The 14,557-nt window shown below is 38.6% G+C and overlaps 1 protein-coding gene across 19 annotated transcripts in view; it reads left to right on the plus strand.

The window, feature by feature from the left end:
• Positions 1 to 14,557, plus strand: part of CALD1 (caldesmon 1) — a 247,356-nt gene that overhangs the window by 226,140 nt on the left and 6,659 nt on the right. For all 19 annotated transcript variants that reach the window (XR_011810430.1, XR_011810431.1, XM_072040363.1 and 16 more), the window contains 5 exons: positions 3,526 to 3,715; positions 5,578 to 5,718; positions 12,472 to 12,515; positions 12,627 to 12,705; positions 14,141 to 14,281. Coding sequence is in view for 17 of the 19 variants with exons in the window: in XM_072040363.1 (XP_071896464.1) it covers positions 3,526 to 3,715; positions 5,578 to 5,718; positions 12,472 to 12,515; positions 12,627 to 12,705; positions 14,141 to 14,281 (595 nt within the window). In the remaining 2 variants the exon portion in view is untranslated. The remainder of the gene's footprint in view (positions 1 to 3,525; positions 3,716 to 5,577; positions 5,719 to 12,471; positions 12,516 to 12,626; positions 12,706 to 14,140; positions 14,282 to 14,557) is intronic.

Below are 14,557 nucleotides of genomic sequence, written 5' to 3' on the forward strand. Positions count from 1 at the left end.
GTTTTTTTTTCCACTCTTTCCCAAATGTGTGAAGAAGTGTGTCTAACCTAAGGCTTTCTTTGGAACTGTCTTCTTGTTTTTACATGAACACATCAGATACTCATTAGGAAGCATGTAACTTGGCTAACTCTCAATGGTGAGGATTGAGAATAAAATAGGGTAGTGAAGGCTAAAGAAAAATCTTATCTGCGTCTCGTTTGTCCATGTCAGCCAGAAAATTACTGAAAAAAAAATACATATATTTTACAGTTTCTCTTTCCCATCTCCCCTCCCACCTACCTTTCTCCCCATTTTCATGCAGGACTGGAAAAGTCCTAAATATGAAGTAACACGTTCTTCACATTGTTCTGACATTTTTGGCTCCCACAAACCACTACTTCCCTTTTCCTCCTTGTCTGAAAGCTGGCAACCAATTTCATTTCTTAGCACCAAAGAGGTACTTATGAAACTATTCCTCCACCCAGCATCTCAATGCTAATTTCTCAATCTTGACAATAGGGAATGGAGATTCCCAGAATCTGTTGAAAACAGAGGATTTTGGGAGCTGGAGGAAAATACAGAGAATTACTGCCAGCTTATTGTTTCCTATTTCAGATTATGCGGAGCCAGTAGGGGAAGTCCTGTGTGCTGCATGAGAATAAAATGAACTAGAAACTTAAATGATCTTCACTGTAAGAAGGACAAAACAGTCACCTGAGGTCTCCAAAGAAAAAAAATAAAATTAAGACTAGATTCTACTTTTGGCTTTTATGAGTTGAAGGTTGAGAGTACTTGTTGATTTCTTTGAGGCCATCTGCACTGAAGTCAGTAAGGACTAACCTTTCTCATATACTGATATAAAACAGAGCAGTTATTTATTAAGAGAATCGGAGTAACTGGTATGTTCTTAGCTCTCTTAATTTTGAGTGCTGAGCATTTGCCCTTGCCAGTGATATCATTATACCTATCAAAGGTGACCTCTTTCACCATTTTGTAGATCTGGCTGGGCTGACAACACTGAGTTTAGAGGGCAAGAGCAATAAATACATAAACAAATAAATAAATAATTAATAAATGAGTTTCCTGGGATGTTTGTTACAGAGGTTGCAAGCCTACAATGAAGCAGGAAAGCCTTAGAAAAAATGGATTTCTTGTGGGCTGCACAGGATAAATGAATTGGATCTTTAGAAATACTTGGTGCCCTATGGGATTCATGGGTTGTTCTGGATTCTTGTGACCTCTGTGAACTAAATCAGAGGTATTTCAGGGTGAACACCCAAAAGTTTACCTCAAACCTCAAGTTTTGATCCTTGCTTTGTTTTTGAATAGTCTAAGTGAAATTTCAAATAAAGCTTCCAATGTTTTCTCACAATGTTTTAGTTATTTGTATATATGTTTTATATTAAAAAAGCACAAGGGTTCCTCTCTTTAAATAGGTGTCACTATCTGATGCAAGCCCCTATCAGTGACCGTGACCCCTCACAACAACATGACTCTTATGGTGGAAGGTAACCTTCTGGTTCTACTTTCCTGGGTTAAGTAATTGCACTGCAAAAACACATTCAGGAATAGGACCTAGAGGAAAAAAAAAAAAAAAAAAAAAAAAAAAAAAAAAAAAAGGATTGTGGTCAGGTGATGTTAGGGAAATATGTTCTATGTACCTAAAACTCTAGATTAGAAAATCAAGTATGAAAGTGTCTTAGGGATACATAAATTCACAGATATCTGGGAGCTTTTTTTGTTTTTGTGTGTTTTTTTTTGTTTTTTGTTTTTTGTTTTTTCATTACTTTTTGATGTTATATATAGAAAAGACTTCCTAAAACCAAATAAACACGTTGCAAAATAAATGTCAGGTCTTACTACTTTGGTGTTGAACTTTCACAGATGAATTCCAACAGGTGAGATTCACATCCCAGGGTCAGTTTGGTTATGCTGGCATTGTTTTTTAATAATACAATTCAAAAACCATGCACTCTACCCTGCTGCAGCTGAGTTTCATCCCAGTCAGTAAGACCATGTGGGGGCAGGGTAAGCTGTGTTAGCAGATCCTATTGCAATATTGAAACTACAGATAATTCAGCTCTGATTCGATAACCTGTTCTAGATGGTTAACCCTATGTAGATGAAGGATCCGTCTGAATGAAGAGTACATTTACAGGACTGGGTGTTATTCACCAGACTGCAAATTTATATCATATTTGTTATTCATGTTGTCATCTCTAATCTCATCATCGCTAACAGTTATTATTTTTGTTGGAACACTTGATTTATACTGTCTCATGACATTAAATTCTGCAACACTCTGGCTCAATTAATGAAGTCATTAATATCCAGCTTTTCTAAATGTCAACAGAACAGAGCAGAAAGTTCTTTAAAAAATCAGTAAGTACATTCCTTTTCTGTCCCTTGTCAATAGCACACTGATACCTCTGTGTTACCTATCTCCTTGTCAGCGGTAATACTAAACATGCTCAGGGAGCAGACATTTGACTAAACACTGTTGTGGTAATTGTTTAACTAGGTGATACTATCTGACTCTGTTGAAAGTATGCACTTTGCCTATACAAATATATATATATTTTTTTTCCTTGTATTCTTTCTGTCTGTCTCTTGTATTAGAGCTGACTGGAAAACTTCTGTTTTTCTTCTGTGGAAGGGGTCATCATTAATAAATTATTGCCAGTTCCGTAATTAAAGTCATACCTTCCCTGGAAACTTTCAGCAAAAGATGAACCTTTATATTCGTACAAGCTTGCTGAGTCCAAGTGATAGGTGCTTTAGATTAGGTAGGGACCTAACAGTTTTTAAAACTGTTGAAACTGTAGGAATCTCACCACTCTTGTTTCCTTCTGTGTTCCTCAAGTGAAGTAACTGGTTCTGTTCCCAAAGATACTTGTCCTTTTCTAAAGGGATTATATAAAATATTTGCCTTAGAAAGCAAAGGGTTATGCATATTTTATAACACAGAATATAGGAGAGTATCTTTGCTCTTTTTTTTTAATTTTATTATTATTTTTTTTTTATATGTAAATTTGTCTCACTTAAAACCAGCAGAAAGGAATTAGTTATGGTTTTCCATTGCTTTGTTTTCTGCATAAAGTACAGTATACTTTTTGGAAGTGCTTCTTCTGTACAAAAACTGCAAGACAGAGATGTGAAACTTCAGTGGTTTACTGTATACCATGGAGATACTGATAAGATATGTCTTGCTAAAGTTACATGAGATGTTAAATATTTCAAGCTCATCAGCTGAGTTGTGATAAAACTGGAGGTGGCCTGCATTCTCAGCTACAGTGGTACAGTCCCTGCTTTACAAGTACACGAGACTGCTTCCTCTCTGGCAGCAGATAGGAGAGGTGTTCCTCCAAGTATCCCAGCCTACTTAGCTCCCAACAAAAATGCTTTGTGTTCAGTGTAGTTTACAAGGAGCAAAAGATCTTGAGAGGCAGTATCCTCATATTGCTGGTGAATGTGGGGCAGGAGGATGGCTCTGGCTAGGAAGGGAAAACCTGTGGTGCATTAACTTGCCTTTCATTTCTTTCCCAGCCGCTCCAACTTGAAGGGAACTGCGAATGCTGAGGAAGCAAAGGCAGGGTCCCAGGTAGAGGCTGGAAAGCAGGAGGCAGCTGTGGAGCTGGACGAACTGAAGAAAAGGCGGGAGGAGCGCCGGAAAATCCTGGAGGAAGAGGAGCAGAAGAAGAAGCAGGAAGAAATTGAGAGAAAGGCCAGAGAGGAGGTAAGTGTAACGTAAGACATATTGATCTCCGGTTTTAATCCCTTATTGTTACTACTTTGCTTAAATCAGCCATGGATTAGATGGTAACTCTTTACAGCAGTGTCCGTACAGGCACCTTTTGGCAAAGAGGTCATTGGGGCTGGATGAGAATGTGTTTGTATTTAACAAAAGGGCAGAAGGAGGCCATAGGAGACTTGCACATAGGTGACGATGGAGTGTACAACAAGGAAGGCAAGACTAAACCCAAACCTGCAGCCTAAAGTGGGCTTCTCTTTCTTGGATGTGATATTGTTGGAGTACTGTGTGGGAATTTGCTGCCATGACTTTGCTTCAGGTTGTACATTTGCTTCAGGTGTCCCTGTCTGGGAGCTCTATTTGTATCGTGTGCTCTTCTGGTCATGTGTCAGGACATGGTCTGTTGCAGTTATTTCAGATATGGTACCAACATTAAAATTGCCCCATTTACCCTTCAGATTTAACTGCAAGTATGCCATGTTTGATATCAAACATGACCACATCACAGAGGTATTCTTGTGAGAACCTGAGGTAAAACATGCAGGGCACCAATTAAAACTGCAGTTCTTGTCTCTGTCTGAGAAAAGACAAAGCTGTAGTAACGTCTTCACGAGCCAGGATGTCATCTACAGCAGTTGTAACTTTCTTATCTTGGGTATGCGAGATTCTGGAGGCAGCGTTATAGCCACAGACTTCTTAGTTTATTTGCAGTCCTTTTGATGTGGCACAACTTGAATTACAAAGTGCATGGCAAAAATTTGTCTCCTGTAGATGAGCTGGAATGCTGATGTTATATATAGTTATGATGGGCAAGATCTCATTAGGAAGATATTCTTGTCTATTTAAATATCAAGTACCCAAGTACATCTGTTCGCTTATGCTTCCTCTGCCAAGGGACTCTATAAATAGATTTTCAAATCTCTGGTGCATCATTTAGGAATCTTACATGTTTGGAAAACAAATGGTGGAAGAATAATAATAGCATTAGCAGATGAATGCCAATTGCTTTAATATGGTATGCTCTTTATAGTACAATTCAATAGATGCTGAGATTGCCCAGTGACTTGCTGTATAACAGACCTTGCTAACCAGCACACACAGTGGTTGTGCTTGGAGGGCTTCTGGTTTGACTTGTAGCTTATGAAGTAAAAACTCAAGTTATGTCTCTGGAGGGAAAATTATAAGCACTTCCTCTTCACTTTTGGGGCATCTGTTGAATTTTCCATGTGAAGTATTAACCTTGGCACATGTGTCAGAGCAGATGGAGAGAAGTACAATACAAAGGTGACACATGAGGGTACAGAGAAACTGAATCTGGGAAACCAAATGAGACTATGGGAGTTTATGTTTCTTGCATCTGTTTAGACAAACTGGAATCTGTGCAATCTGTTTGATTGACTGGTTCTCTTGTAAACCTGTTTGCATCAATACTCAGAGCACATCTATGTGTTCTTCCAAAATGTTTTTAAATGTGTGTACAACTACAAAAAATGATATTAGGCTTCTGAAATCCAGTTCATAATGAAACAGCATTTTTATAAATGAGCTTTATTCTCTCTTTAAGCAACACTACGTGACAATAAGGCTGGTGACTTCCCTGTGAGGAGAGACTAAAGTAACGGAATAGCTGTCTTCCTCACTTATTTAATAATACGATGAATTGACATCAGAATGTCTTTCTGATATAAGCTGATATAAGCTTTCATACAAGTCCCTGAACTAGCATAATTCCCTGGCTAGCATAAATACCTGTTCTTAGAAAGTGTGCTAAATTTTTGCAGGACTACAAAGCCCTGTAATGGTGATGTAGTTTCTGAAAGAAGAAATAACCTTTATTATTTGGTTAGGAGGAAAAGAGGAGGATGAAGGAAGAAATTGAAAGGAGAAGGGCTGAAGCTGCTGAGAAACGTCAAAAGATGCCAGAAGATGGTGTATCTGAAGAAAAGAAACCATTTAAATGCTTCAGTCCTAAAGGTTCATCTCTCAAGGTAACCTCCCCACTAACTTCTATATAGTACAGAAAAAGTAATAGGAGCTGCAGTTCAAACCAATTGCTAAACACTGAAGCATTGCATAAATACTTGATATCAGACCTGGGCCAATGTTCTGAAATAGGCCTTTGCCTAAAACCTTCAGCTGAAAGACTCCATTCATTCGGATGACTCAACATTAGAAACCCTTTTTAAAATAGTCTATCATGGCAGTTACCTGTTGTTGGTCAAGAATGTCCAAAAAGATTCTTTACCTTCAAGAGGAAGGATACTTAGAGTTGCATTACTGTGCTGATTTTCAATGTTAATTTATTATAGGACTGCTTTGTGAACTGGAGCAGAAAAGATCACACATAGAACATTCTCTTCTTTCACAATGCCACTGTCTTCTTCCACAATTACTTTCTTCCTTGCCAAATTACTTTGTCTTTAAGCATATTCAACCTAATCATCATTAATTTAAATTGTCCCATATGGTAGTTCTAGCTTATGTCTAAACCCTCCAAAACAACATCTAGAAACACTGGGATGGATTTTATTTTCTTACATGATATTAAAAAAAAACAACAACAACAAAACACCTTCTCTTGCTGCAGGAATTTCTAACTGGTCTTCTGAGGCCTATATTATTTCGGATGTCAGATAAATCAATTAAATGACCTTTTGGCATGGAAAAGAAATCTTGGCCTCTCTGAAATTATTAGGAATTCTGTTTTGATATTTAGTCTAGTCACTTCCTCAACTCAAGCTAAAACTACAGATCTGTTAATCATATTCACCCATCTTTTCCTTTTTTCCTTGTGAGGAATTAGTCAGGTAAGAATCCAAAAAAATACCACTTAGTGGGCACTAGAAAGAAAAAGAACCAGTCAGGACATTGTCAGGTAGGAGTTTATGTTGGGTCATGAAGGGTATCTCCATGGGATTAAGAAGTGTGTGTCATGGGTGACAAGCTGCATTTGGACAGAATGACATTTCTGCTCATACAGCTTGCTCTTTGAGCTTCAACCCTATACTGCTTTGGGTCCTGTTCCAGGTAATACAGTGGCCAAATGCTTTTGGCTAGACTTGGGTTTGACTCCTCAGGCACATCTGAACATGAAATTCGAGGACAGAATACATACAGCTGTAAACAAAGATTGCCAAGTTGCTTCCCAACTCCCACCTGTTAGATAAACCTGGTCTTGCTATTTTGGTTGCTAAAGAATGTCAAGAATTGTCAAGAATGGATAGTGTAATTGTACAGCTTCTTCCTAGTCCTCCTGAGAGGGCTTCTTTTTCTTCCTTCTGTCTGTTGAGATGCCTTTTATGACATACACTTGGAGCTGTAGTTCACAGATGACTCATAAGAAAGGAAATTATACTTGAGTATGCATAATAGCAAGATATAGATCATAATTTTGGGGAGAGCGGGACAAAACAGTGGATTTGGCAGGAGGTTAATAGGTTTCAGAGAGCTTTTGGGCTGATGCTACTAAGTGTATTTTTAGAGGAAAGCTGGAATTTTCCAAATGTTGTTAAGCATTTGAGGTCTGATTTTTTATGATGATAATTGCTGCTGGTTTTATGACTTGTTAAGTAGAAGTTTTTTTTTGTTACAAAAACTAATCTATGCAACTCTGTACATATTTTTTTCCCTTTTCTCTCAGTCTCTCTCTCTGAGAAATTGGTGATACTGTAGATATTTCGGTCTGGTGTCTGTGGGCAGCTAGAGCATACATATAATGCTGTCAAAACTTCATGCCCTAAAAAGTTTCTTGGCCTTCTGTGGTCAGTAGCTGAGAAGGCAATAATCTAGTTTTAAAAACCTGATGCCAACTTTGAGCATTTAGAAGACGGTATCTATTGTCACCTTTTGTTTGGACAGAATTCTCATGTTGGCCTAGCCTGTTTGGTATACATTTCTCTCATTAGGCTAGCATACAGTGACCAAGTTATCTTTTGACTGGTAAAGCATCTGGCACATATTTTCTTCCTTGATGAATGTATTATCTAGTTAGATATGTCATGAATCGTGTGAGAAATATAAATACTCCATTGTCAGTGGAGAGTTGGAACTGATGATGAAAAAAGGAGGCTCAGTATTAAAAGACCATACGATGCATATGCACATTGTCTTCTCCTAAATCAGTCTGGCAAAGCATGCTCTCCCATCCCATTCTACCTCTTGCTCTCCCTAGTTTAGTTCACACAAATGGTACTACAGTGAAAGAATGAGATTTTCTGCCCAGTCTTTATTGGTTTTGCCTTTAGACAGTTTCATTACTCATGTTTTATTTGGGAAGGAGTGATCATTACATCTTGAGCAACTGCTCCTAAATTTAATCAGGAGTAAACAGGGTATTTTGGTACTGATTCTCCTCTGTTGGTGGGGGTGAGCTCCCCCACTACAGAAATGCAAAAGCAGTTAGGTACAGAAGGGAGGAAGCAACAGCAGGTGGCCAGGGGCAGGTTATCTCCTGCAGACATCTCCAGGGAAACATGGGCTTATGTGGCAACCAGCGCTCCCCACAAGGTGATGCTGACAGCTAAGACTGAAGCAGGACTTTTCAGGGCTTGAGATTTTTGTTTTTACTTTTTCCTTGAAGACCTATCTTTTCCTATCTCAGTATTGCTTAATACTGGAGAACTGGAGCACTGACTGGAAAGAATTAGACTACATGCAATCAGTGCTTTCTAGGAGATGAGCTGCTCTTGTGGCAGATGGAAAACAAAGGAGTAAGGACAGGATTGTTAATGCTTGTTTTTCCCCCTTTTTGCTGCTGTAGCAGCACCCTAGTCTGCCAGGTAAACTGGCATAAAATGGCCTGCTCTGCACAGATGCTGCTGACAACAGGAAAAAGCCTAACTGTGCTTACTTAATGAAGCAAAAGAGCGTGGGAGGCTCAGGAGAAGCCACTTTACTCCCAGGGACTACCACTCAGAATGGATTTTCACCAGGTTCTTCCACCTGTCAGGCATGAGTTGAAATTATAATAAAGGGATTTCTGTCTTTATACATATTTCCTCTTCCCTGTCTCCCTTGGCCCCATTTTTCTGAAAATAATTTTCACTACGTCAGTTTAAGGCACTTTTTGTTGTTAATATCTAATACACAATTTAAAATTCCTAAGAATCATTTAAAAACTATGCATGAAACAAATGTTACTGGAAATATTTAGATGGTGCTTGTTTTTCAAGTCATTGACTTTAACTGTGTATTAACTCATTCCTTTCATTCAGTTTCTGTTCTTGGAGGATGTACAGATGGAAGGAAGTGCATTTATGACTCCTACACTTTAACTGGATTTTTAATAAGCAACCATTTTTTTTTGCACAATCAGCAAACCAAACATGTCTATATAACATTGCATATGGATAAATGCATATATATATATATATATACACACACACATATTTTTGTGTAGCATCTTGCTTATTTTATTCCTTGTGTGCTATCCCTATCGAGTAAGGCTGTGATTAGCTGTGAAACTCTGCTTGCTTTTTATTTGTGTCCAGTGGTGGCTACTGCCATGAATCAGGCAGAGTACCTCGCAGCAGTATGTGCAACAGAGACCCTGGTGCATGTTGCTGCCCTGAAGGGATGCAGTTAAAAGGCTGTGTGTTCTTGTTGAGCTGATGCAGAGTTACCAGCTTTAATCCTGTAGGCAGGAGCTAGCTCTCTGAGGCAGGAGGAGGAGGGTTTCATTTCATCTAATGTTACCAGCAGAAGGACAGGTGTAACTGTCCTTCTCAGGATTTTGTTGTGCAGTGTAACTTCTTCAGTAGCTGAGAGAGTGAGGAGAGAGCGAGTCAGCCGTGATGGACAAGCAAGCCCACGCTCCCTAGAGTGAAGTGAGCTCCTCTGTCTCTCCACTGACTGTGGAGGGAATTAAAATGAGCAGTTTGGACTAAATGCTTAACTTACAAGCAACTGAGGTTAGGTGGGAGAGGTAAAGCCTGGAATCCTATATTTTTTTTCTCTCTGGTCATAGTTTCATTAGCCACTGGCAGGTTGACTCGATGGGGTACATGTGTGTTTTATGTCAGAGGCTTTGGAAAGTATGCCATGCTGACAAAATATAATCCCAAACTATTTTACAAGATTCTGTTAAAGAGAATATAGCAAAATAAGTTCTTTTTATTTCTTGATTTCTAGTTGAGGAAATAACCTTGTTTTTTTCTGATAACCACCTTGCTTTATCTGTTTGTCTTACAGATCTATTTTGTAATATTGTTTACTGTATGTGCCAAACATTTTAAACTATTTGCATGGACTTTGTGTGGAGTGCAGTGGATAAATAAATAAATTTTAATTTAAATGTTGCTGTGCAGTTTAAATGTATTTGACCTATATGTTGAATACATTTGTGTGTACAGGTGTGTTTGCTCTAAGTGTATGCAATGTGTTCTGTTTGCTGCATGCACAGTTTTGAGGCAGATGCTCTATAAAACAAATCCTTATATGTGTGGAAAATGCGTTATCCATCCCCCTGAGGCACGTGCTTCCTTGGGAAGAAGACCATGTTCAGCTCTGAGGGCTGCTTCCTAATTGCTCTCCTGTTTAACTTACTTTCTGGTTTGTTTCCCCACCCTCCTATTCTGAACAATCCCCAGCTTATTCCTAACACCACAGCAATTGCTCAGAGCATTGCTGTTTCCAGAGGGTAAGGAATAACTCTGCATCCTTTCACTTCAGCCCCAAGAACTCATATCCCCTTTTTCCCTGGCCTGTCCCCCAGTGCCTATGCCAGCTGTTTTTTTGCGCTGTATAGAAATGCCTTTCCTTTCTGAATATAGGAAGGCTATGGAGTCTAGTGGTTAGCTTCTTTTAAACAGCTTTTAAGATGTGTCCCTTTTGTATGAGTTCAAGTGGAACCTGTGTTAATCTGAACTAGAAAGATGCTGTTAAGTGAGTTATAGCATAGTTGCCTTGAGCCCTGGCTCTTTGGGATGTTCTTTATTGTTTGTCCTCACTGCCAGTCAGGGTTTCACTGATATAGTTGGGGGAATTGCCCCTCCAAACAGAGAACAGGAGAAACCAACAGCTCTTGTTGATATAATGCATCTTTCTGAGAACTGCTGGTTACCGTCCAGAAATCAGTGCTGTGGGAAACTCTTCTATATACAGAACTAGACTGTAGTTGAGGAGAGGTGATGTGTTTTGCGTTAGCATCATAGATTTGTTTAGTCACTTTTAATCAAATAACTTGCTTGTTTTGTGGCAACGCTGAGTATATTTCTTTATGGCAAAACTACCGTGTAAACTGTTGAGGATGGAAAAGGAAGAGAGAGCCCTAGATATGCACTCTGCTGCTGTGTTGTTAGGTTCCTGCCTGGTGTATTGCTGCCATCTTGTGAGAGTGAATTGAAACAGTTGGTACATATCCAAGCAAAGCCCATCTTTCTACTTAGGACTTCATTTAAATCTTTTATTGGCAACTAAAACTGTTAATGTAAATTGCTCTGTAAATTGTATATATTTGTTAGAGCTTTTAGAGGTTCTTTTAAACTGGATGTGACACTAACTGGAGATCCTCCAGTTGTCTTATTTGGCAAATTCTGCACTGAAGTGAACTGCCTGAGTTTTTGCTCATATGGTCTGGAGAAATAAAACAAACATACTTGCCCTTTGATGGGGTTGGTGCGCAATTTAAAATTCTAATACAACTTTAATGCTAAAGGGCACAAAGGAGGACCATTTAAAGGAATAGCTGTCATTGCCTTAGCTTGAAGGCATGAACGCTGCAGCAGTCACTATTAAAGGGACGAAAATGGGCAACCCATACTGAGACTGGGGAATCCCCAGGAATCCAGCCAGGCTGATTAATAGTCATTTCTGTACCCTGGAGCTGCTTCTGTATTTTTAACACTTAAGTGACACTACAGAGCCTGAGACAAGAAATGGAACAATGTAATGTGGAAGAGACGTTAGGAAGTTGATTGTTTAGAGTATTCCTGACACAGAATACTCCCCTATCATGAAATGCTTTAAAAATTTATTCAGGGATGTAGTCTTTTTTTTTTTTTTTTTTTTTTTTTTTCCAAATTTTCAAGAGATTTTGCATAAGTCTTGTGATATGTTCATGATTCTTTTTACCTTCATGATTCTTTTTCCCTGGAAGCATTACAGTATTTTCCTATATGCAGAGCAGAAAATAGTGATGAAATGTAAGATACCACTTTTTATAATAACAGCTAGTAGGTATTGGCTCAATGATGACACTGCTGAACATCAGCAGAGTACAGTCTGATTTTTTTTTTGGAGCTCAAATGAAATTGTTGGTGTCTTGAAAAAGCAAGCATGCATGAGGAAGAGTACATAGCTGAGCTCCAAACTTGGCCTAGTCTGATGTCTCAGCTCAGAAAAAATGGTAGTAAATTTGCTGTCTCCCTCAAGAGGCATATCCTTGCTTTTGTGTGGGAGATGAGGGGAAATTTGACAGTGATTTTGTGACTATCAACCTCTTTAATAAGATAAAATTATTCCATTTTCTCCTTTCTGTATTGCTGATTTATTGTTACAAATAGAATACTGAAGAAATAAGCAGGATACAAACATTAATGCAGAAAATTATATCCACCCTTCTGCATATGTTGAATGACAGTTTCCCAAGTACAAAACCTATGTGTGTATTTGCAGTGATTTCTGTTGGAATCCATCTCTTTCAGACTGACTTTTTGACATTTAAAATGATATTTAGCCTGGCCTTATACAGGCTGCGTGTGTATTACTTTTAACCTTACAGGTTTTGTCTCTTTCTCTTCTAGATAGAGGAACGGGCAGAATTTTTGAACAAATCCGCTCAGAAGAGGTAAAACAATAAAACAGATTGTAGATTCAGTCAAAACAACTGTGTTTAATTGGAGGCAATATTAATTTCTTTCTCTCTCTCCTTTTTTTTTTTTCTTTTCTACTCCTAAAGTGGTATGAAACCCACCCACACGACAGCAGTTGTCTCAAAGATTGACAGTAGACTTGAGCAATACACTAGTGCAGTTGTGGTAAGTTAATTCCAGGTCACGGTGACTTTAGTTACTAATGGCCTTGGGGTTTTAATAATCACCTTTTATTTCCCTGTTTAAAAATGTCAATGTTTTGATTTTTTTCTCCACAAGCTGTTTCTAATGAGACTCTAAAAGGAAAATGCTTGAGGCATGCTGATAATCAACTTCCATGTATATATATAACTCTACATGTAATCTCAGATTCATGTCTTCCCTTTCGTGCTACAAAATATACAGTCTGCTTTATAAGCCTGAAGTAGCTCTTGAAGGATTCAGTCAGCATCTCTTGAGTGGTAGGTGCATCCTTTCTCTCAGCTGAGAGCTGATAATCATCCTGAGCTGATTTGCTCAGGGTTATTTCAGACATAACAGCTTATTTCTGAGAGCAAAGAACTGGGCCTGTGTTGATGACTGCCACTTCAGAATGAAAATCCTGGACAAAGAAAGACACTTCAGTGAATTAGGGAGTTAAGAAATGACAAAGAAAAAGAGGGGGAAAAAAATAGAATTCAACCATAGGTTGACTACAGTCAAATATATATGCTTTGAGACCAGAATTGAGAGCTTTTTATTTTCATAGTTCAAGAAAAAGTAGTTTTTTGTTTGCTCATTTTTAAACTATTTTTATAAGTCAGTGAGTACAGGCAATGTGAAAGCCACTGGTTAATATAGTTGACATGGATTTGCAAGTGTAATGGCAATAAAATAGTATTAAAAGGGATATTATCTTGATAGCTCATACACGTTCCTACTCCCTTCAAACCTGTGTTACATAAAACGTACAAGAGTTTTGAAAAGAAAGAATAGACCTGGTGGTTTTGGTAACCATACAAGGGACGTACTGACAAAACCAAAAAGCAATAAAAGAAAACAAAAAAGCCCCCCCCCCCTAAAACAAAACAAAACAAACAAACAAAAAAAAACAGCTAAATCCAAATATATTGCAATTGCTGAAATTTGCCTCTAGAATCCCAGGCTGTGAGGTTAACTTGTCTTGGGCAGATGGAGTAAGTCTGATGCTGGTTGACAGTGCAGCCTTTCTCTCCTGCCTCTGGATAAGGATTTTCATTGCTATATCCATGAAAGAGACTTGCTTACAGGATTCAAGTGTTGTGACTTGAAGGAGGACAAAAAATAAGCCTTGGAGCAGTTGTGTGCAGAGCTGTGGTTTTCCAAGAGCTCTAGAAATGTAACAAATACAAAAATCTAAGCAGTTTTCATAGCCTTTCATATCAAGGGTGCCTGACCAACTGCAAATCAAGAAAAGGAGAATCTCAATGTCATCTCTTGAGCAGGGTCCCTTCTCTCCATCTGTACATGATCATTACTAGAACTTAGAACTACTGCATTCCTCAGCACTTCCCCAGAGCCAAACCACCCTGCAAGTCCAGCTTTTAATGCCAACCACCAACTGGTCTCAATTCTTCTGCAGGGCACAAAGGCTGCAAAACCAGCTAAGCCAGCAGCCTCTGACCTTCCTGTTCCAGCTGAGGGTGTCCGTAATATCAAGAGCATGTGGGAGAAAGGGAATGTTTTTTCATCACCTTCTGGGGGGACAGGCGCACCAAATAAGGTATGTATTTGATTTCACATGGTGATTATAAAGAATTATGGATGTTATCTTGCAGTTCATGTTCTTATGAGTAAGCCTGGCTGCTTCCCTTGACATCACTGCTGAAGAATATCACAAAGCATCCCAAAATCCTCAGAAACCTGCAAAATGGCATGGCTGCAATACTCAGTGTAATGGAAGAATTTAGTGACACACTGTGCTAACTTATGAGACATTCCAGAGTCACATCAGATATCTTAGACAAATATATCTGGCTAATTCAAGCTGGGTACAAAG

The sequence above is a fragment of the Anas platyrhynchos genome, chromosome 1 (genome assembly GCF_047663525.1).
Source record: "Anas platyrhynchos isolate ZD024472 breed Pekin duck chromosome 1, IASCAAS_PekinDuck_T2T, whole genome shotgun sequence".
In the NCBI taxonomy this organism is placed as follows: domain Eukaryota; kingdom Metazoa; phylum Chordata; class Aves; order Anseriformes; family Anatidae; genus Anas; species Anas platyrhynchos.